Below are 23,787 nucleotides of genomic sequence, written 5' to 3'. Positions count from 1 at the left end.
TCTTCGTTCAATTAAGCCAGGCAGACTTATCAATATGGGAGTACTCCCATTTCTTTTCCACCATTGCCGCCCACACTGGTTTTGATGATGCCGCTTTGAAATCCATATACCGGATCGGACTCACAGCACGCCAGTGGAGGGAATTGCCAGACTCTGGAAACTACATGTGGGAGGTATATGTGAGGCTAGTACTCGAAACACTCACTTCGGGGGAGCCTCCTCTCACAATCCCGTTCCCGGATTCTAAGTCTTCTATGTCACACCATGTCACAGCCAAGCCTGAGTCTGCTCCATGCCATGTCACAGCCATGCCTCAGCCTGCTCCATGTCACAGACAAACCTCAGCCTGCTCCATGCCATGTCACAGCAACACCTCAGCCTGCTCCATACCATGTCAGGGTCAAACCTGAGTCTGCTCCATGCCATGTCACAGCCATGCCTCAGCCTGCTCCATGCCATGTCACAGCCACACCTCAGCCTACTCCATGCCATGTCCATTCCCTTGTCTCCAATTTGAATTATCCGCCACTGATATCGGTGCGTAGGGCCACGAAGACTCTGTCCCACAAATTGTCAGTGCTCTTTTCTGCTACAACCAACGAGCCAATGCCCACACCTGCCATGGCCAATGAACCGAGATGCCCACGCCTGCCACGGTCAACGAGCCGACACCCACGCCTGCCACGGTCAACGAGCTGGAAGCCTCGTCCGTCCCAGAGCCAACGTTGCCAGCCTCGTCCTTCCCAGAGCCTGCGTTGCCAGCCTCATCTGTCCCAGAGCCTGCGTTGCCAGCCTCATCTGTACCAGAGCCTGGGTTGCCAGCCTTGTCTGTCCCAGAGCCTGGGTTGCCAGCCTCGTCCGTCGCAGAGCCAGCATTACCAGCCTCGTCCGTCCCAGAGCCAGCGTTGCCAGCCTTGTCCATCCCAGACCCAGCATTGCCAGCCTCGTCCGTCACAGAGCCAGCGTTGCCAGCCTCGTCCGCCCCAGAGCCTGCATTGCCTACTTCGGCCATCCGGAGAAGGAGGAAAGGAAAGTCTTCTGTTTTCAAGTCTCTGCCCATGGTCATGACCACAGAGGTCGTCTCCAAGTCTCTGCCCATGTACACGACCACAGAGGTAATTTCCAAGTCTCTGCCCATGTACACGACCACAGAGGTCGTTTCCAAGTCTCTGCCAGTGTTCATGACCACAGAGGTCATTTCCAAGTCTCTGCCAGTGTTCACGACCACAGAGGATGTTTCCAAGTCTCTGCTCATGTCCACGACCACAGAGGTCGTTTCCAAGTCTCTACCAGTGTTCACGACCACAGAGGTCATTCCCCAGAGTATGCCCATGTTCACGACCATAGAGGTTGTCTCCGAGTCTCTGCCTACACCCACGACCACAGAGGTTGTTTCCAAGTCTTAGTCCATGCCTATGACCACAGAGGTCATTCCCAAGACTCTGTTCATGCCCACGACCACAGAGGTCGCTCCCGAGACTCTGTTTATGTTCACGACCACTGAGGTCATTTCCCAGTCATCCTGGACTCTTAGTCTCGAGCCTACCATGGTTCTGCCTTACACGGCTTCACTCCTCGAGCCTCCTACGGCTCCGCCTGCCACGGCTCCACCTGCCACGGCTCCATTCCCCGAGCCTGCAATGGCTCTGCCTTCCATGGCTTTGCCCCTCGAGCCTCCTACAGCTCCGCCTTCCACGGCTTCGCTCCTCGAATCTCCCATGACTCTGCCTTCCATTGGCTTCGCCCCTCGAGCATCCTAAGGCTCCGCCGTCCATGGCTCCGCCTTCCATGGCTTTGTCCCTCAAGCCTCTCAAGGCTCTGCCTGCCACGGCTCTGCCTTCCATGGCTTCGCCCCTTGAGCCTCCTACGGCTCTGCCTACCTCGACTCCACCCTCAAAGTTTTCCACGGCTCCAGTCTCTAATCTGGGGTCACCACCCAGGCCTCCTGACCCTGTTTCAGTCCTGTGGCCATCCACCAGACCCCCTGATCCAGTCCCTACCCTGAGGTTGTCCCTTTGGTCTCATGGCCATCTGCCTGATCCGCTCTGGTCTTCTGGGTCTCTTGGTTGTCCACCTGATCTGCTCTGGTCTTCTGGGTCTCCTGGCCATCTGCCTGAACTGCTCTGGTCCCCTTGGTCTCATGGCCATCCACCTGATCCGCTGTGGTCTTCTGGGTCTCTTGGTCATCCACCTGATCTGCTCTGGTCTTCTGAGTCTCCTGGTTGTCTGCCTGATCTGCTCTGGTAGTCTGGATCTCCTGGCTGTCTGCCTGATCTGCTGTGGTCCCCTTGGTCTCATGGCCATCCACCTGATCTGCTCTGGTCCCCTTGGTCTCATGGCCATCCACCTGATCTGCTCTGGTCTCCTGGGACTCCTGGCCATCTGCCTAACCTGCTCTGGTATCCCTGGTTTCATGGCCTTCCGCCTGGTTTGCTCTGGCTCCCTTGGCCTCCTGGCCATCTGCCTAACCTGCTCTGGTATCCTTGGTTTTATGGCCTTCCGCCTGGTCTGCTCTGGCTCCTTTGGACCCCGGTGTTGCCTGCCTTCTTGCTTCAGGAGCTGCTTGTGGGGGGGGGGGGGGCTCCGTCATGAATCCCACCTTTGTTGTTCCTCCCACTCACCACCAGAGGGCTCCATAACCTGGGCATTGACTTTAACTCTCTGGACTCCATTTCCCATAATCCCCGTACCTGGCTCTGATTACCTTCTCACGTGTTGCCTATTAATTCAGCTATTTATCAGCTATTAATTCAACATTGACCCCCCATACCATTCTAAACAGCACTGTGGCAGCAGTGGAGTCATTCAGGTTCCTGGGCACTACCATCTCACAGGACCTGAAATGGGAGTCACACATTGACTCCATTGTTAAAAAGGCCCAGCAGAGGTTGTACTTCCTTCGCCAGCTGAGGAAGTTCAACCTGCCACAGGCGCTGCTGATACAGTTTTACTCAGCAGTCATTGAGTCTGTCCTCTGCACTTCAATAACTGTCTGGTTTGGTTCAGGTACGAAATCAGACATCAGAAGACTACAAAGGACAGTTCGGACTGCTGAGAGGATTATTGGTTGCCTCCTGCCCCCCTTCAAGAACTGTACACTTCCAGAGTGAGGACAAAGGCTGGAAAAATCACTCTGGACCCCACTCACCCTGCCGATTACCTTTTTGAACTGTTCCCTTCTGGCCGACGCTTTAGAGCTCTGAGCACCAGAACCGTCAGGCACGGGAACAGTTTTTTCCCTCAGGCTATCCATCTCATGAACAGTTAAACTGCCCCATTGAGCAATAACTATGTGCAATACACAGTTTAGTCTTTTTTATATTTATCCAACACATCCAATCTGCCATTTCATTCCTCTGTGAAAAAAACAAACAAACAAAAAAAAAAAAAACATTTGCACTGTACATAACAGATTTGTGTTTGCACTGTACATAACAGATAACAGATTGTATTAGATTTGCACTACCTATGTGTATGTGTGTATGTATGTATGTATGTGTGTCTGTATGTATGTGTATAATTATTTTTTATTTTTTATTATTATCTATGTCTTGCTGCTGTTTTTGTATTGTTTTTGTATTGTTGTACACTGGAAGCTCCTGTCACCAAGACAAATTCCTTGTATGTGTAAGCATACTTGGCAATAAAGCTGATTCTGATTCTGATGTATACTGTATATATCTATATCTCGTTTAGTTGCCTCTGTCTTACCTACAATTTTACTTGCTACATTAACAACTTTAGACAAATTTGCTTTGTTTTTTACACTCAGGATTCCATACCACATGGTCATATTGAAAGACGTAATGCTTTCCACTAGATTCTTGTAAAACATTTCTAAAATGTCTTTACTTACACCAAAGTGGTTTAACCTCCTAATAAGATGCAGTCTCTGCATTGCTTTTTTAAAAACATAATCTGTATTCTTAGTCAAATTAAGATGACTATCTATACATGTTCCCAGATATTTAAAACTGCAAACTATTTCTACAGGGTGTGCACCAAGTATTAAAGGTTCTACTTGTTCAGAGATTTCCTGCTTCTTGCTTGTAACAACTAATTATTTGGTTTTATTCACATTAATCTCAAGTGCACTCAACCAACACCAATTCTGGAGGGAATTTACATGATTATAATAAAGATTATTCATTTCTGTTCCTCCTTCATGCAAAAGGCCGACAAGTGCCATGTCATCTGCATATTTAATTAAACTAAAATGTGCATCCTGAATTTTAAATTCATTAGTATACAATGAGAATAGTAAAGGTGACAATATGGTTCCCTGTGGTGAACCTGTGTTCAAAATTGTCTTCGTCAATTTACCATTAATGAACACTCTTTGTGGACGATTGGAAAGAAAATCTCTGATCCACCAGATGAGGCCTCCATTAGCCTGTAAATCAAGTAATCTCTGTAAGATAATGTCCGTCTTCATTGTATTAAAAGCTGAACTAAAATCTGTAAATAAAATTCTAACATAATTTGTTGTCTGCTGTATATGTTTAGCAAATAAATTACTTAGTTAAAGTTGCATCATCAGTACTCCTTGCTCTTTTACATGCAAATTGTAGGGGGTCTAAATCTTTAATTACAGAGGACATTAAGTGTTTTATTAAAACCCTTTTCATATATTTGCAAAAAATAGACAAGTGCAATGGGTCTAAAATCATTTAACTGAGTAGCGCCAGAATGTTTTGTTCTGGAATTCCTGAGCAGTTCACTACAATCATCTGGCAAATTAACCTGCAGGCAGCAGGCTCGCGATCGAGGTAGGAGTATCAAGAGTTCCTCCTGGGTGTAGACAAGGGTGCTGCTCATTGCGTTCACTCCTGAACCAGCTGCCGCAAGGAATATTGCAAGATATGCAGCCACTCAGAACAAAACATTTCCTCTTCATATTGAGTTTTTTAAATTTAAATGAGGGTAAAAGAAGAAATAAAATAAAACAAACTAAAAGACAAACTAGCGAACAAACAAACAAACCGGCAACAGGTGAAGCACTGGGTCAGCAGCAGAGCTGTGCCCCGGAAGCCAGACTGCTAAGTTAATTTGACTATAAGTTATGACTTTGGACTTTACTGGGAAGAAAATATAGAAATTGGACAGATATATGTATATATATATATATATACACACACACACACACACACACTCACTTTTTTGTGTGCAACCCTAACATTTTTCATCCATTGAAAAAATGTTCATCCATTTTACTCTGGCCACCCCATTAAAAAAATCCTGGAGGCACCACTGGGGAAATGATGACAGAACATTAATTTATGGCTGAACTATCACTTTAAGGATGCTTGTCAGATTTGGACAAATCTGTCAATTAGAAGAGAAGTTTGGATACCAGTTTCTAGTAATTATATCGGTGAAAAAAGTGAACAATATTTGACAGGCCAAATAATATATAATGCCCAGTAAAACGAAGCAAAATCATGCTTGATTAATGGCTACCTCCACTATTTCACAGCTTTTTAAAGTCCTAAGTGGATTCTTAGTTCAGTGTAGTTACAATATTTTCAGTGTAGAAAGAATTTAGATAATTAGTTCTGTACAGTAAGGGTAAACTGAATCTTATCTCTGTGTTCACCATCAGCCAATAAATTGGCGTAATTCTATAAAGGCCCTTTGCAGCAACTTCTAGCAACAAAGTGACCTCATCTCATTTATTTTCAATGAGAGCTGGTGAATTCAATATCACAAGCGACAGCGACCTCTAAGTGACTGGATGTGGACATGTCCAGTAACATCATAAAGTTGAAAAAAGTTTAACTTCACGCAAATAAGGAGCGACTTTTGGCAGCGATAACCAATAGGAGAGAAGACGTGTCATTGGAGCTCATGTCATCTGTCTCATGTGAGAATACTGGTGACAAGGGCAGGCAAGACAAGACAGAGGAGAAGTTTATATGAGCAATTTACTGTTATATGTGATTCATCTGTGACTACATACATTGATATTATAAAATGATGCATGGAAAAGAAACTGTCGGCAGTCTGAGTGAGTTTGATTTATACATTGACAAATCGTTCAACTTATAAATTATATGATGCAATGAGCAACTTCATAGTACAGAGACTAGTGACTTTAAGTGATAAGGGCTTGAAAGCTTCAGACTATTGTCACACCTGGGGTGTTCCCATAGTGTCAGCTACTGACACAGGGTCAAAGTGAACCTATGAAAAGGGAACATTTTTAAACTGACATCTTGGGGATGTATGTGTGCTATCTGGAAATCCTGGCATTAGAACAGCAAGACTTGGGTTGTGCTGTTTGAGCACTTGGATGGATGGCAGTGTGGTTGTTGTTGAGAATGAGGTTACAATATTAACAAAATGGTTTAAATGGTAAATGGTTTACATTTACTGAGATGCTAATAAATGCTAGTTTCTTTATGCAATTTAGTTTTTTTTTTTAAGTGTTGTTTTAGATTCAGGCGACTGTGCATACTGTATTTGTTAGACAGTGAATAGAGAAAGTACATTCAAAATAGGTTTTCACATGCATTCTCAACTTGAGAGGATTCTTGCTCTCTACTAAATTCCAATCAGTTTCTAGGACCCCTTTTTGCTTGCTTGTGGTGTCTCCAGATAATATTTTCACATACTGTAGATGAACATTGATTTAGATTTAAACAAAATTAAAAATGATTAAAGTGTACAAGAAAGTGTGTACCTTCAGTATATCTGTAAAGGTTGTGTATTTTTACATTTACGTCTTGGTTACTGTTGTAACCTCCATACCCTAATGGAGGGAACGAGACGTTGTGTCAATGTAGTGACACTAGGGGTCGAACTTGGGAGCCCCAATCACCTCTGATATTTGAGAAAAGGCCAATGAGAATTGGCGAGTGGAATTTGCATGCCACACCACCGGACATACGGGTATAAAAGGAGACGGCTTGCAGAGCATCTAAAGCTCTCTGTGCGGTCCAAGTAAATACACAAGGCACATACCGGACACAGCAACAACAAGGCTGGGTCTGCCTCCTCCTTGGGCAGTGCTTGCAAGTTCACCACTTGATCCCTAAAAGAGGTAGTGGGAACTTTGGGCACATAGCCCAGCCGGGGTCTCAGGATCACGTGAGAGTATGCCAGACCGAAATCTAGGCACGTATCGCTGACAGAGAACGCCTGCAGCTCCCTAACCCTCTTGATGGAAGCGAGCGCAGTCAGGAGGGCCATCTTCAATGAGAGGACTTTTAGCTCGACTGACTCCAGGGACTCAAACGGGACTTCTGTAGGCCCAGAAAGACTACAGAGAGGTCCCATGAGGGAGTGAGGCATGGCCTAGGAGGATTCAACCTCCTGGCGCCTCTAAGGAACTTGATGATCAGGTCGTGCTTCCCCAAGGACTTACCGTCTACCGCATCATGGTGTGCCGCTATGGCGGCCACATACACTTTTAAGGTGGAGGGGGACAGCCGCCCCTCCAACCTCTCCTGCAGGAAGGAAAGCACTGACCTGACTGTGCATCTCTGTGGGTCTTCACCTCAAGAAGAACACCATTTCACAAACAGATGCCACTTCAAGGCATACAGCTGCCTCATAAGAGGGAGCTCTGGCCTGAGTGATAGTGTCTACCACCACCGGTGGTAGCCCACTTAGGTCTTCTGTGTCCCGTCCAGGGGCCAGACATGAAGGTTTCAGAGGTCTGGGCACGGGTGCCAAATCGTGCCCCGTCCCTGAGAAAGGAGGTCCTTCCTCAAGGGAATTCGCCAGGGAGGGGCTGTCACGAGGAACGTATTTTTGCGCAGGCCCCAGGGTTAGCTGTGTGCTAATGCGTCCATACTGAGCGGGGCCTCGGTCAGGGAGTATCATAGCGGGCAGTGGGAGGATTCCTGGGAAGCAACAAGTCTACCTGCGCTTCGCCGAATCGTCTCCAAATCAGCTGAACCACCTGGGGGTGGATTCTCCACTCTCATCTGAGCATCACCTGTCGCAACAGCATGTCTGCCGCACGTTTGAGTTCGCCTGGGATGTGAGTGGCCCGCAATGACTTCAGTCGCTGCTGACTCCAAAGGAGGAGATGGCGGGCGAGTTGCGACATGCGACGTGAGCATAAACCACCTTGGCGATTTATATATGCTACCATCGCCGTGTTGTCCGTCCGGACTAACACGTGCTTGCCTGGATCAGCGGCCGAAACCTCTGCAGAGCCAGCAATACCACCAGCAACTCAAGGCAGCTGATATGCCAATGCAGTCGAGGTCCTGTCCAGGAGCCTGAGGCTGCGTGCCCATTGCAAATGGCACCTCAGCCTGACTTGGATGCATCTGTTGTGACAACGACATGCCTGGACACTTTTTCTAGGGGAACCCCTTCCCATAGAAATGAAAGGTCCATCCAAAGGCTGAACATGCGGTGACAGATCGGCATGATAACCACGTGATGCATACCATGGCGCCATGCCCATCTCGGGACTTGAGTCTGAAGCGGTCTCATGTGCATCAACCCTAGTGGTGTAACTGCCGCTGAGGATGCCATATGCCCCAGGAGCCTCTTATTTTGTTTCAGTGGGACCGCTGTTCTTCCCCTGAATGACTTCAGTCAATTCAGCACTGACTGAGTGCGCTCACTCATGAGGCATGCCGTCATAGTGACTGAGTCTAACTCCATCCCGAGAAAAGAGAAGCTCTGCACCAGGGAGAGCTTGCTCTTTTCCTAGTTGACCTGAAGCCCCAATCGGCTGAGGTGTCTGAGCACCAGGTCCCTGTGCGCACACAATAAATCTCGAGAGTGAGCTAGAATCAGCCAGTCATCGAGATAATTGAGGATGCGGACACCCACTTCCCTTAGCGGGGCAAGGGCTGCCTCTGTGACTTTCGTACAGACGCGAGGTGACAGGGACAGACCGAAGGGGAGGACCTTGTTCTAGTATGCCTGGCCCTCAAAGGCAAACAGAAGGAACGGTCTGTGTCGAGGCAAAATCGAGACATGAAAGTATGCATCCTTCAGGTCTACTGCCGCGAACCAATCTTGATGCTGGACGCATGACAGAATGCACTTCTGCATCAGCATTTTGAACGGGAGCTTGTGCAGGGCCCGATTCAAAGCTTGCAGGTCTAAGATTGGCTGTAACCCACTGCCTTTTTTCAGTACAATGAAGTAGGTGCTGTAAAACCCCTTCTTCATCTCGGCTGGAGGGACAGGCTCTATCGCGTCCTTCTCTAGAAGGACTGTGATTTCCATATGCAGAACAGTGGCATCCTTGCCTGCTACTGAGGCAAAACGGATGCCATTGAACCTGGGTCGGCACCTTGGAACTGAATTGCATAGCCGAGTCGGATCGTTCTGATGAGCCAGCACAATGGGTTGGAGAGAGCTAACCACACCTCCAGACTCTGTGCAAGGGGCATCAAGGGACAATCGCCTTTGACATACCTGCGGATGGGGCCTCGCGGCAGGGCGGAGCAAGAGCTGCCACAACGAGTGGCCTCGCGTCCCGAACTCGTGGCTGTGCTGAGAGAGATGTTAGAGCACTTACCTTGCTCTGCGTACCCACAATAAGACCAGTCTGTGATGGGAGAGGAGGCTGGGCATCCTCGTGGCGCGTCACATATGCCTGATCGTGGGTATGTGTGTGTCGCAGCTGGGTGTGCAAAGGCGGAGGACTCGCGTCTGCAGCGCCCCTGCTGCGAGTGTACGATGTATGGCTATTGTGACAACGACGGCTGTAGACATCAAGTGTGTGACCCAGAGAATGAGGAAACTGCTCTTTTTTTGAAAATGCCCCTTGAGCATGCAGCAAAATCATAAAAAAAGGGAACGAAAGATTCTCCTCCCTGCCCTCCACCGGGGGATGGAGTGGTCTGTGTACCACCTCCTGGTTGACAGCTGGTCTCCTCACCCCTGGGTCACCCGACTCAGGGACGCTTCAAAGCCCTCCTGTGGTTCTTGTTGACAGACCGAGGGACGGGGCGTGTCAACTTACTGCAGGAGGCTCTATGCTGAGGCTGAGCAGATGGGGTATGGGATCTCGGCGGCCTGTAGGTGGCGGAGGAATCGCGCCGGGGCAGGATGTGCTGGATCACCTCCGTCTGCTTCTTGACTGCCGAGAACTGCTGGGCAAAGTCGTCGACAGTGTCGCCGAACAGGTCACCTTGAGAGATGGGGCGTCAAGAAAGTGAACCTTGTCAGTGTCCCTCATCTCTGCAAGGTTGAGCCACAGGTGGCACTCCTGGACCACCATAGTGGACATGGCCTGCCCAAGAGCCCGTGCCGTGACCTTTGTCACCCGCAGGGTGAAGTCGGTTGCCGAGTGCAGCTCCTGCATCAATCCCGGATCAGGACTACCCTCGTGCAGCTCTTTCAGAGCCTTGGCCTGGTGGACCTGCAGGATGGCCATGGCATGCAAGGCGGAGGCGGCCTGTCCAGCAGCAGTGTAAGCCTTGGCCATCAAGGATTACGTGAGCTTACAGGCCCTGGATGGGAGCCTAGGATGATTCCGCCAGGTGGTGGCGTTTTGCGGTTACACGTGCACCGCAATCACCTGCTCCAACCGAGGAACCTCCATGTACATCGAGGGTAGCGAGAGCAGAAGAACTCATGAAACCGGACCGGGCAGTAAAAGGTGCCCGCACGTCCTCATGCACCTCCAGGAAGAAAAGGAACTGGGGCAGAGTGTGGCTGTGATCGATACCTCATGTTAATCTCGAGCCCCAAATGAGACATTAAGCCCACCTGGGTGGGAGTGGCTTTACCTCTATGAAAGAAAGAAAGCCACGATCGCAATGATGCCATGGTCATGTTTTCGCAGTGAGAACATGAGCCATCCACGAACGCTGTCTCAGCGTGACTATGACCCATACACGTGAGACAGCATGACATCGTGGCCGTCAGAGGAAGAGAGATACCGACCACAACCAGGAACTGCACATAGATGGAAAGGCATCTTTAAAAAGACGCTCTCTGTCAGTGCATCACGCTTTGAGAGAAAATTACTCTTTTAGTGTGGCTGCTGAAGCACCCAGGGGCGTTCTCTGTACTTTTCTGTGCGAGGAGAGAGAACCCGCTGTAAATGTACCATATATCCAACAGCTTATACACTCTTTGAAGTGAATGGAACGCCAGTGGAAGCTCTACACTGATCGGCTCCGAAGAACAAATCTGAATGAGTGGATGTAAGCCCTCTCCTTTTATACCTGTGTGGCATGCAAATTCCACTCGCCAATTCTCATTGGCCTTTTCTCAAATATCAGCGGTGATTGGGGCTCCCAAGTTCGACCCCTTGTTTCACTACATCGACACAACGTCGAGTGAGTGACAGATAGGGAACATAGTTTGTGATATGCTTGTAATTATGTCTGTCTCTCTAATGTGCAACATTGTTCTGTCCTCTGTATTTCATGATCCTTGCTATTTCACTCTTCCTGGGCCCTGTGTCTCTGCAGCTGGCAGCCCTGCAGCAGAGCTCACTCTTAAGGAAGGTGAAAAGGACCTTGCCCAGCCCTCCACCGGAAGAAATACAACTGCCTTTGGTCACCCCTAACCTATCCCAAATGTTTGTGCCCTCTTTGCCTTCTCTGAAATGTGGTTCCCGCTTGGCTGCAAAAGCCAGTCTCCTAAAGGACCTGACCCATGAGCTGAAGGCTGTTGAGCAGGAATCTACAAAGCTACGCAAGCAGCAGGCTGAGTTGGAGGAGGAGGAAAAGGAAATTGATGCCAAGCTTAGATACTTGGAGTTGGGCATCACACAGAGAAAAGAAACATTGGTCAAGGAGAGAGAGAGGAGAGACCAAGCATACCTGCGCTGCATGGGTGACTCTCGAGACTATATGTCTGATTCTGAGCTTAATAACCTTCGTCTGACATCTGCGGCCACATCCTTTGAGAGCAATGGGCTACTGACCAGACCAAGCATGGCACCACTCAGCCAGTTTACTTGTGAGCTGAACACTGCTGCCCAGTTTCCCCCCACATCATCATTTATGTCGTACCAGTACCCACAAAGTCTCCCAACAGCACCTACCCCGCAGGCCTCAACATTGCAGGGCTCAATTTTCAACCAACCTCCCTATCCATCAGTCACCCAAGCCCAAGCTCTCCCCCAGCCCACCCTGTTGCAGACTTATCCAGTCCTATCCTATCAGGTCCAAGGGTCTTTCCCTTCCCAGGGCTTTTCCCAGAGCCAACCTCCATATCCAACAGACACTTCAGTGCCACCTCCAACACAGCCAAGCCATCTAGAGTTCCAGCCTACCCTACCACCTCCTGGTCCAAATGCTTATCCAACCCATAGTACACCATACCCAAGCCAGGCACCCCCCTACCCAGTCAGTCAAGCAAGCACTTATCAGCCACAAACAGACACTCTCACTTTTCATCAAAAGCCACGACAGACATCCATTGCCGACCTTGAACACAAGCTGCCCACTAATTATGAGGTTATAAACAATCCCACAGTCACAGTAACAACCACTGCCCAAGATACCAGTTACAGCCAGTCTGGTTTGGGTCCATCTTATGGCCAATATAGCACAAATATGGCAAGCACTTATGCTCCCTACTCTGTTTCTGTTTCAAATACTTATAGTGGGTCTTTAACAACTCCAGCAACCTCTGCTTATGGGCCATACACAACAGTCTTATCCAGTAGTTATGGGCAGTACACAACAACTTTTGCAAATACTTATGGACATACAGTAACTACAACTAGTTCATATGGGCAATATAACACCACTGTTACCAACACATATGGGCAGACAACATTATCTGACCATATGCACTCAGTGGACAGCCCCTTTATGTACAGCAATGAAGGCCTATATGGATCCTCCAACCTAGAGCAGAATGTCCCAAGGAATTATGCCATGATCGATGACATATGTGAATTGACCAAGGAGGGTATGGGCACTACTTCAGACTCGCATCGCAATGAGGGTCATGGGCGCTACGGAAGCGATGGACTTCACGCTCGAGGAGGGAGCTCCTTTGGCAGACCAGAGGACGAACGTGATGCTGATCTGTACAACCAACACCATGGCAGGGGTAAGAGCACCGGCAGCTACCAAGCACAAGGGGCAAATACGCATGGCCGGGAGGTGGGAAGCAGTAGCGTGGGTGGGGGATCATCATATTACTATGATGACTACAGACACTCAGCACCTACACGAGCAGCCCAGAGGCTCTTCTCAAAGAGCCTGTGCCCTCCAGCCGTCATGTCCTCCAGGAGGAGCAAACATCGTAAACAAGTCATTGAGCAGCAGATATCCAAGTTTTCCCCAATTGAGGAGACTCATGATATGGAGGCTGATCTGGCCTCTTACACCATTAGCACCTCTACAACCAGTGGTTATGGCTCAGGTTCTCATGACCATAAACTTCAAGATGATGTCTATGGGCTACGGAATGCTTATAATCCACAATGGGGCTACTATAAAGATGAACGTCTCTATGGCTATGGCAGGTCCCGTTCAACCGGTTATGACATGGACAAAATTTCATCTTGTGAGAGGGGCTACAGAAGCAGGTCATTTGAACGAGACTGTACAGACCGGTCGTACAACAGCAACTGTGGCCACAGTGTGCGCCCCACTTTGCATTCTCAATATTCCGAAAAAGAGAGCTCCCGCATCATGGCAAATCTCATGGGTGTTGGCAGGGCCTTCAACTATCCATCAAATTCATATGGTTCAAGTCACTCACTTCCTGATGTGCAGGACCATATTCGAGACCTGCCTCAGACCCATGTCTACAAACCAGATGATATGTATATAATTGACGATATGCATTGTGCTGTTTCTGACAGCGAAGGTAATTGGGAGCTGAATGCCAGCATCACTGCCCACTTTAAACATCCCCCACCCACCCAGAGAAAGAGAGTGAATAGCAGAAGTAAAAACCAAGTGCATGCCCAAGTTTTGTCTTCAGGCTACATGCAGCTCTCGACAAAACTGACTGTCAATGCTATGCTTAGTTCCAAAAACAGCTTAAGTTGTTGTGTGGTGTCTTTATTTTTCCCCCACTCTTGTTCTTTTCCAGGGCACCTAATTTGTGTGTGTGTACTGAGTGTATAATATTAAATGATTATGACTTCCAAACTTCTTCATGAACTGCATCTCTAATTTTTGATAATTGTTTTATGTGTTATATTGTGTTACACTATGTTGCATGTTTTTTGGTTTGGGCTATTTTTATTCGTTTTTTTTATTTTTATTTTTTATTTTTTTGCATGGCCTCAGTGTGCAATCTTCTTTCACCATTAAACAATGAGATTGATTATGATCTGCTTTTGATTTCCAAAGCTTACAATCTTGGTCAAGAGGAGACAGACTGGTTTGAGAAGCCGCGTGATGTTCGTGGTTCCCGTCACTATGGCAGCAGTGGTCATTCTGGGAGGCGGGGCCATGTCAAGCACACATACCAAGACTATGATGAGCCACCAGAAGATCTTTGGCCACAAGATGATTATGGCCATACCCATCACACATCCTCTAGAGAACACCGCCACCATGGCAGCGGAAGTTCTGGTAGGCACTCCTCCTCACGCCACTCAGATGAGCTTCGTTCCTCTCGATCATCACGTTCCTCCAAGGATCCATCCATGCGGCATGACTCCCGCTCCTTGTCATCTTCAGGGAGAAGGGGAGAGTCTCGCTCTCAGGGCTACAACTCTTCAGATTATTCCCGTGACACCTCAGGCCACCACCATAGCTCCCGCTCTGGAAAACAGTCCACCCACCATCAGGGATCCTCCAGCAGGAAGCAACAGGACCACCCATCTTCCTCCAGGCAGCCAGGATCTCTCGGGCCTGGACAGAAGGGTCCAGGTGGAACTTCAAATTCAAGCAGACAAGCTAGTTCCCAGCCACCTGTTGATGGGCAGCAGCAAGGTCAGCGGACACAGCTCCAACAGCAGGCACAGACATCAACTGCCAGACCAGGGCCACAGACATCTTCCACAGGCACAGCACAACCACAGTTAGTTCAAGCCCAGCAACTACAAGCCAAACCTGGCCAGACTGGGCCATTGGCTCGGCAACCTAGCTCAGCAGCACAGACAAATACAGCAGCTGTAAGTAAATCTTTTAAATGTATAGCCATCTCATTTCTTAATAGTGGAATTTTCCAGCTAAGCAGCCAACACCTTAACCTTCACACTGGGCATTGTTAATCAACAAAAAATGTATACCTGTATTATTGATTTTTCCCCTATAGATTGTATAGATGTGTTTAATGTATTTTGAAAGGAATGCATATACAGTTTTATCTAGCATTAAAGTTAAAATAATAAAGGATATTGGCTTGTCCTCTCAATGAAAGTCATGGATGAGGTAAATGGCAGTATTTCAATAATGCTTTAAGAGTGCATTACAGCAATATATTCAAGATTTTATTAAAGCAACATCACAGGAGCAATAGCGCTTTTAGCCCTGTTTATCAGCACGGCTGTGATTCAGACATACAGTAGGTAGTCAACCAGAATGACCCTTACTGTCAAGGAAACTCGTTTGCATAATTGCTGCCAGGAGATGTGTACAGACAGGATTTTTTTAACCTTTGTTAAGTCAGAACAACATAAGCTAGAAGGGTATCATTGTGATTTGTAAACGAAGATCAAATAATGACATAAATTAACTGCAACATTAAAGTTATATAACATTCTTATTTAATCTTGACAAATTATTAATCATAAAAAAGTGTAAGACTCCGGCTTCAATCTTTGACCTCTATTTTTGGTTAGAAATGTTAGTGACAGTAATTTCTTAATGTGGGTTGGGTGTGCATCACTCATTCAGATTTTTTCTTCGGAGCCGAATGCTTGTGTTTGTCTCTCACCTCTTGCTATGCTGCTGGATTTTTTTACGGCGCATATCAGCGGTCTCCCTCGCACGGTCGAGTGTGGTGCTTCCCCTGGGTGCTTCGGCAGTCTGAGTCTGCGGGTGCTAAATAGATTCTGCTATCAGAAGCGGATGAATCTTCTGAGCTCCCGCCCTCAGGCGGTAGAGCACAGGATGAGGTGGATGCTGAGATGACAGCCCAGGGCCGGCTGCGAACATCGGGCTGAAGTGGAACCCTCCACCCTGCCAGAGTGTTCGCGGCTGGATGATTGGTTTCTGGGCTTGGAGCGCGACACACGGCCACGCCCCACCCCAGTGCCTTTCTTCCTGGAAGTGCACGAGGAGCTAACGAAATCACGGAAGGCACCTTTTACTGCCCATACACGCTTCGCAGGCTCGTTCACTCTGACTATCCTCGATGGCGGAGCGGCTAAGGGATATGTCGAGCTTCCCTGGGTAGAGCGCACCGTAGCAGTGCATTTATGCCCACAGGGCGCAGCCACCTGGCACGACTGACCAAGGCTCCCTTCCAAGGCCTGTAAGTTCCCTTCCTCTTTAATGACGAAGGCTTACAAGGCCGAGGGTCAGGCCGCTTCCGCCCTGCACACCATGGCCATCCTGCAGGTCCACCAGGCCAATCCGATGAAAGATCTGCACGAGGGTTGGACCGACCCAGGGCTGATGCAGGAACTGCACACTGCGACCGACCTTGCCTTACGAAGGTCATGGCACGCACCCTGGGACGGACGATGTCCACTCTTGTGGTCCAAAAGCGGCACTTGTGGTTCAACCTTGCGGAGATGTGTGACGCCGAGAAAGTCCACTTGATCTCCCAAGGGGGGCTTTTTGGAGACACCGTCGAGGATTTTGCCCATCAGTTCTCGACGGTGAAGAAGCAGACCGAGGCAATTAAACACATCCTGCTGCGGTGCAACCTGGCCACCTTCAGGCCACCAAGGTCCTGCACTCCGTCTGCTTCTCACCAGAGCTGTTTCCTTGCGGTGCCGGCCCCGGCTCCTGTACCATCAGAGCCCGCACACCGGCCTCAGAGAAAAAGATCCTCCTGTGGGAAGTCGGCTCCACCTGCCCGTCAGCCAGCCCCCAAGAACCCCAGATGGGCTTCGAGGCGGTTCTGACATGGGCTGCCCAGGGATGAGGCAACTTCTCCACCACGCGCTGGCCCTGGGGCGATGGTGAGGCAGGAGAGATGCCCAGGGCCAGCGCGTGGTGAGTATTACATCGCCGAGTGCCCTCTGGGCCTCGGCACCCACATTGTCAATAAAAGAGCAGTTTCCTCATTCCTTGAGCCAGCACACTCGCAACGGCCAGGTGCTGGAAGCATTTCCGGTCAATCAGGCGAACGCTAGTACCTCCCGTTCCCTCGTTCTCCATCGAGAGACAGCCGGCGAACAGGTAAGTGTGCTGGTCTCTGGGACCACTCGCCTGCCCCTGTCACCGGCCACCGTTGCGGGCTTGCGGAACAGCATGTCCCCCCTGGGCTGTCTTCCATGTGGGGTGCCTGCTCTGCCCTGCCATGAACCACCCTTCCCAGGCACGGTAAGTCCAGTCGTCCCCCTGGTGCCATGGTGTCGCGGAAGCTGGAGGCCTGGTTAGCGCTTCCCAGCCCCTCGCGGTGGTTCATCAGGACGATTCGCCTTGGCTACGTGATCTAGTTCACCAGACGCCTGCCCCAGTTAAGTGGCATCCTCTCCACTATGGTGCAGGGCGAGGGTGCCTCCGTCCTCCGGCCTTACACAGGCTTCCGTTCAGGATGTTAATGCAGAAACGCATCCTGCCGTCAGTACGACATCACGATTGGTTCGTGGCCATCGACCTGAAGTACGCATACTTTCACGTATCGATCCTTCCTCGACACAGACCCTTTCTTCGGTTTGCCTTTGAGGGACGAGCATACCAGTACAAGGTCCTCCCCTTCGGTCTGTCCCTGTATCCTCATGTCTTTACCAAGGTCGCAGAGGCTGCCCTGGCCCCGCTGAGGGAGAAGGGCATACGCATTCTCAATTATCTCGATAACTGGCTAATCCTAGCTCACTCGCGAGATCTATTGTGTGCGCACAGGGGCCTTGTGCTTCAGCACCTCGACCGACTCGGGCTTCAGGTCAACTGGGAGAAAAGCAAGCTCTCCCCTGTGCAGAGCATCTCTTTTCTCGGTATGGAGTTGGACTCTCTCAGGGCACGTCTTACGACCGTACATGCTCAGTCAGTGCTGACCTGCCTGAAGACTTTCAGGCAGAAGGTAGCGGCACCAGTGAAACAATTTCAGAGGCTCCTGGGGCATATGGCATCCTCGGCGGTGGTTCTCCCCCTCGGGTTGATGCATATGAGACCGCTTCAGCACTGGCTACAGACTCTAGTGCCGAGGTGGGCATGGTGCCACAGCACTTGGTGTGTGATCATCACGCCACAGTGCCATCAGACTTTCAGCCCTTGGTCGGACCTTGCATTTCTACTGGCAGGTGTTACCCTAGAGCAGGTCTCAAGGCACATCGTGGTCAAGACAGATGCCTCGAACTTGGGCTGGGGCACCGTGTGCAACGGGCAGGCAGTGTCGGGGCTCTGGAAGGGGCCCCGACTCCAATGGCACATCAACTACTTGGAGATGCTGGCGGTATTGCTTGCCCTGAGGAGGCTTGATTCAGGGCAAGCATGTGTTGGTCTGAACCGACAACACAGCAACCGTAGTGTACATAAACCGCCAAGGTGGCGTACTCTCGCATTGCATGTCCTCCTCCTTTGGAGTCAGCAGACCTTGAAGTCTCTGTGAGCCGGGCGTCCTCGACCGTGCAGTGGACGCGCTCTCATGGCAGGTAACGCTCTGCAGGGAGTGGAGACTCCACCCCCACATAGTCCAGCTGATTTGGGAGAGAATCGGGGAGGCACAGGTAGACTTGTTCACCTCCCAAGACTCCTCTCACTGCCACCTGTGGTACTCCCTGTACGAGGCTCATCTCGGCATGGATGCCTTGGCACACAGCTGGTCTCGGGGGCTACACAAGTATGTGTTTCCTCCTGTAAGCCTCATTGCACAGACTCTGTGCAAAGTCAGAGAGGACGAGCAGAAAGTCCCGTTTGTTGCGCCGTACTGGCCCAACCAGACTTGGTTCTCGGATCTGATGCTCCTGATAGCAGTGCCTCCCTGGCGCATTCCCCTGAGGCAGGACCTTTTCACTCAGGGGCAAGGCTCACTCCAACACCCACGGTCAGGCCTCTGGAATCTCCATGTCTGGCTCCTGGACGGTATGCGGTCTTCCGCAGCAGTGGTAGACATGATCACTTAGGCCAGGGCCTCCTCTACAAGGCAGCTGTATGCCTTGAAGTGGCGTCTTTTCCCTAACTGGTGTTCTTCCCGTGGGGAAGACCCACAGAGATGCGCCATCGGGTCTGTGCTGTCTTTCCTTTAGGAAGGGCTGGAGAGACGGCTGTCTCCTTCTACCCTGAAAGTGTATGTGGCTGCCATAGCAGCTCACTACGATACACTGGACGGGAGACCCTCACAACAGCGTGACCTGATCAACAGTTTCCTCAAAGGCACGAGGAAGTTGAATCATCCTAGACCGTGCCTGATCCACTCTTGGGATCTATCTGTCCTACAGAGAGCCCCATTTGAGCCCCTGGAGCAGGCAGAGCTCAGCACTCTGTCCCTGAAGACGGCCCTCCTGGTGGCGCTCACTTCCATCAAGAGAGTGGGGGACCTGCAGGCAATCTCTGTTACCAGCGAATGCCTGGAGTTCGGGCCGGCACACTCTCACGTGATCTTGAGACCTGGTTACATGCCCAAGGTTCCCAGCACTCCTTTTCGGGACCAGGTGGTGAACCTGCAAGCGCTCCCTTCAGAGGAGGAAGACCCTTGTCATTGCTGTGTCCAGTTCGTGCCCTGCGCATCACTCTGGACCGCATGCATAGCTTTAGATGCTCGGAGCAGCTCTTTGTCTGTTTTGGAGGACAGCAGAAGGGGAAAGCTGTCTCCAAGCAGAGAGATTAGCCCATTGGATTGTGGATGCCATTTTCCTCGCATTCCAGTCTCAGGACTTGCCATGCCCCTTGGGAGTCCAGGTGCACTCCACTAGAGGTGTTGCTTCCTCCTGGGCACTGGCAAGGGGGCCCTCTCTAGCAGACATATGCAGAGCTGTGGGGTGGGCTACACCCAATACCTTTGCGAGGTTTTATAACCTACGCATAGACCCGGTTTCGACCCGAGTGTTACGCAGTAGCCTTGGTAGCAGGTAGCAGGTAGCGGCCAGTTGGGGGTACCGTTTGCATTGTGCCTTTCTCGTTTTTTCAAAGGTGATAATGTGCGCTCGACACAACGTCGAGTGAATGACAGACAGGGAACATCTTGGTTACTGATGTAACCTCTGTTCCCTGATGGAGGGAACGAGACATTGTGTCCCTCCTTCCGTGGTGTTGAACCAGCTGCTGACATGTCTGGGACTCTCTATCGGCTCATCAGCATAAATCTGAATGAGCGATGCATGCCATCTCCTTTTATACCCGTATGTCCGGGGCAGAGAGTGGCATGCAAATTCCACTTGCCAATTTTCATTGGCCTTTTCTATTTTAAGCAAAGGTGATTGGGGCTCTCAAGATCAAACCCCTAGTGTCACTACATCGACACAATGTCTCGTTCCCTCCATCAGTAACCAAGATGTTTGTTTTTTTAATTGGCATGACAACACACTTAAATAATAAGGCATAACCACTGTCTTTCCTGATGCAGCTAAGATCATTTTATTTTGACATTTGACATTTTGAAAAAATAAACGGTTGAACCACTTGAAATTCTGGTGAATTCATTTTAAATAAAGTCATCTCAGCGCTGGCAATAGTTTCCAGTTTGATTATAAAGTGATTAATTTAGCCTACACAAGTGGACATGGACAGTGCTCAAATGTTTTAAAACATTTGTTATAAAATGTAAAATAATTTTCTTTGTGCATACACACAGCGATGTAAGATGAATTCGGCTGCAGCCTCTGATCAAGAGCTTTCCCCTTTTCATTTATAATTAAAGTTTGGATTTGGTGTGATACAAATAAATAGATATATTTGAAATAAATTTTGTTGGTACCTTCTGTAAAAGTTCAACATTCACACTCCATATACACAGTGTTAATTAATACATTTTTGTTATTTACGCAGACATCAGTAGCCTACTCATATTTATAATTATTTTAGTGACTCAAGACCATTGTATGCAGTATTTGTTTTGTTTTATCGGAATAACTGCAAACTTTAATAATACGTAATAAGCACCGTCTTTCAGAGCACAGCAAAATGAAACGGAAACGGAACCGCTTGGCCCTGCATAGTATGTTGTCTTCAGCTGTTCAACTGCACAAGCATCAACAACATCAATACCATTTCAAATAAAGAGCACCCTCAGAAAGGCAAGATCAGGTCTGTGTGGAAAGTGTATTTTGTTCTGTGCTGGACAGGACCAGCTTGAATGTGTGACATGACCCCCACACTGATTACACATTCTTTGATTCAACTTCTCACCATTTTTACCTTGTGTATCAAATGTCGTTCAGAGCAGTGTTGATGGACTAACCAAATAAACTAGATACTAACTTAATGCAATTGCTATTATTATTTATTAACACCACCCACTTGAAAACAATTAATCTTAGATCAGTTAAACTGTTCAATCATCATAACATGATCACCAGATTAAATGAAGGTGCAGTGGCTGCAGCCTCTTTAGGAAGGCAAGATGCGTAGATATGAAGATGAAACCCTATACCACCACGCCAATTTGACTGGCTGGTGACGCTTGGCCCTCCACCCATGTTCACTTGCCAAATGTATATCAGCATCACATCCCCAGAATGTTCAGATTGAAGGGAGAAATTTGTATCTCTCAACCCCCTTCAGGGGAAACTCAGTAGTGCTGCTCAGTAGCATGGTGTTAATGGTATACGATCACTTAGCGTCAGCTTCTGACACAGCGACTCATTCCCTTCTTTCAGAGTACTAAGGTTCTATGAGTAACCGAGACATTCCCTTTCAAGAAGGTAATTTCAATGCTGTGTCAGAAGCTGATGGTAAGGGGTCAGTTACTATAATGCTGTGCTTCTGACCAGCAATGTCCACAAGCCAAAAAGGGTAGTGAAAAAGACATTGCATAAACACTGCTTCTTATAACATAAGGAAATGAGTGGGGAACCCGGTCCCAATGATTCAGTGTCAAGAAAAGGAACTAACAAATCAGTTAATAGACCAATGTCATAACATATCTGTGCACTATAGGGGATAAAAGGGGAGAAGGGCAGACCTCATGCAAAGGGCTATACATAATGTCACTAGCACCCAATATTCATGCTGTCATCACACCTTGGAGATAAAGACATATATATTCCCACATGACACCAAACAATAATAATTATTATTATTAGCAATATACAGCCATAAAGATGACCTGTAAGGACACGCTCTTTGCCCATGCCCAGAATGAGGTCATACTCCTGGTAGTATGAACTCTCACACCCATAGGACATTGTACACCTTGCGACCTTTCATGTCACATAGAGCACTCTCAAGAGCCATAATCTCTTGCTTTTTCTCTGCCACACTCTTGCAGAATGCATTTGATTTTGCAAGCAATGTTAAATTTTGCTTTTGCTCAGCCCTCTCAGCCATTTCATCTGCTTTCTTTTCCATTTGCACGATGCTGTGCTCGACTTTTTGTTTCTCTACAGGTAGGGTTTTTATTTCATCACTGATCTCTTTTCTTCTCTTCTGCAGATTTCTTTCTTTTTGTCACCATCAAGGTAGTGCATATTTCTCATATTTCTTGGGAGAGGTCCCTCCAAAGGCTTTCCAGCCAAGGAATCGTGGACAACCCGTAGAGACTTTTTTTTCAACAAAAAAATCTTTGTTAACTGAGTAGCCTTTCTCAACAGGCATTTCATAATTTCCAAAAGCTGAGAGTACTCTGCCTTGCTGCCCACAAAGAGACTCATCAACTCTGCAGGTGGTATGTTTAAAATCTAGAAATGCTGCTTTGTGGTTGGCATTGACATCAGTAAGGAAAGTTTTGTACTTGCCTAGAATCTTGTCACACTGGGGAGCAGTGCACCAGCTGTTATTCAGCTGCATTTGGAGAAGCTTTTCAAACTTCAGTTTGAAATTCTCTGCCTGGGACACCATGAAAACAGGATTTAGAGAGCCCATGTGTCTCACAGTAGCATAATTCATTGGACTTCTCTTCATCAGCTTATGAGTGCTAGCGGCTAGAAAAGAGATGAACTCTTTCTTGAAATCCTACGCACGAAGTGGATACTCTCCAAGTTTTTGTGCGGCTTAATCAACAGCTTTATTTGTAGCTGCTTCAGTGGAACTTTCACTGCTTTGTCAAATGGGTCCAGTTTTAGCAGCTGAGAGCGAGATAAAGCATATCAGCAAGCATTTCAGTATGCTCTCCAGACCATCTGATAAAAAGGGGACCATTGGAGCTTCTGTTTGAAAGGCTTCTAGAAATGGCTTCAGCTGCCTTGCATCAAAGGCAAAAAAGTGCAACTTAGCTTCAAAGAGGGGGTCAGCAGTGGCCTCTTTGACAATAGAGTAGGATAATGATGATGGCATTTTGTTTTAGGCCAGTTTCTTGTGGCTGTTCCTGTACAGCTGGCCATATTTAAATGGCTCGTTCAGCAACAGCAAGGGGTTCCATCCATCTGTGGGCACAAAACTTATGCAGGAATTTTGAGGATTTAAAAATCTTCACGCCTGGCAGCTGTGTCATGTAAAAGTTGCTAAAGCGCTCTCATTGTATCTCCCACTTTCCCAGAAGTCTCTTTTTCTCCATGTTGAAAGCTCCCGTCCACAATATGCAAGCCACAGCTTCCAAGGCTAATCAGCTCAGATGTATCTGGGTCATCTTCTTTTCTGTTTTCTTATAAGATCCTGATAAATTGATGGCGCAGCGGATGTGGAGCGCTCCTATTGTTTTGCTGTTTTTGTTTGTTTGTCCTGTGTTTAG

At 48.5% G+C, this 23,787-nt stretch overlaps 1 protein-coding gene across 1 annotated transcript in view; it reads left to right on the top strand.

Moving 5' to 3' along the window:
- The window catches only part of bsna (bassoon presynaptic cytomatrix protein a), a 287,753-nt gene that overhangs the window by 192,978 nt on the left and 70,988 nt on the right, over nucleotides 1–23,787 (top strand). Inside the window, exons 6-7 of the mRNA XM_051670134.1 lie at nucleotides 11,400–13,761; nucleotides 14,253–15,022. Coding sequence (XP_051526094.1) covers nucleotides 11,400–13,761; nucleotides 14,253–15,022 — 3,132 coding nt within the window. The remainder of the gene's footprint in view (nucleotides 1–11,399; nucleotides 13,762–14,252; nucleotides 15,023–23,787) is intronic.

Source organism: Myxocyprinus asiaticus, chromosome 33 (assembly GCF_019703515.2).
Source record: "Myxocyprinus asiaticus isolate MX2 ecotype Aquarium Trade chromosome 33, UBuf_Myxa_2, whole genome shotgun sequence".
NCBI classification, from domain to species: Eukaryota; Metazoa; Chordata; class Actinopteri; order Cypriniformes; family Catostomidae; genus Myxocyprinus; species Myxocyprinus asiaticus.
Note: the sequence above shows the minus strand (reverse complement) of the source record. Positions and strands in the feature narration are given on the sequence as shown.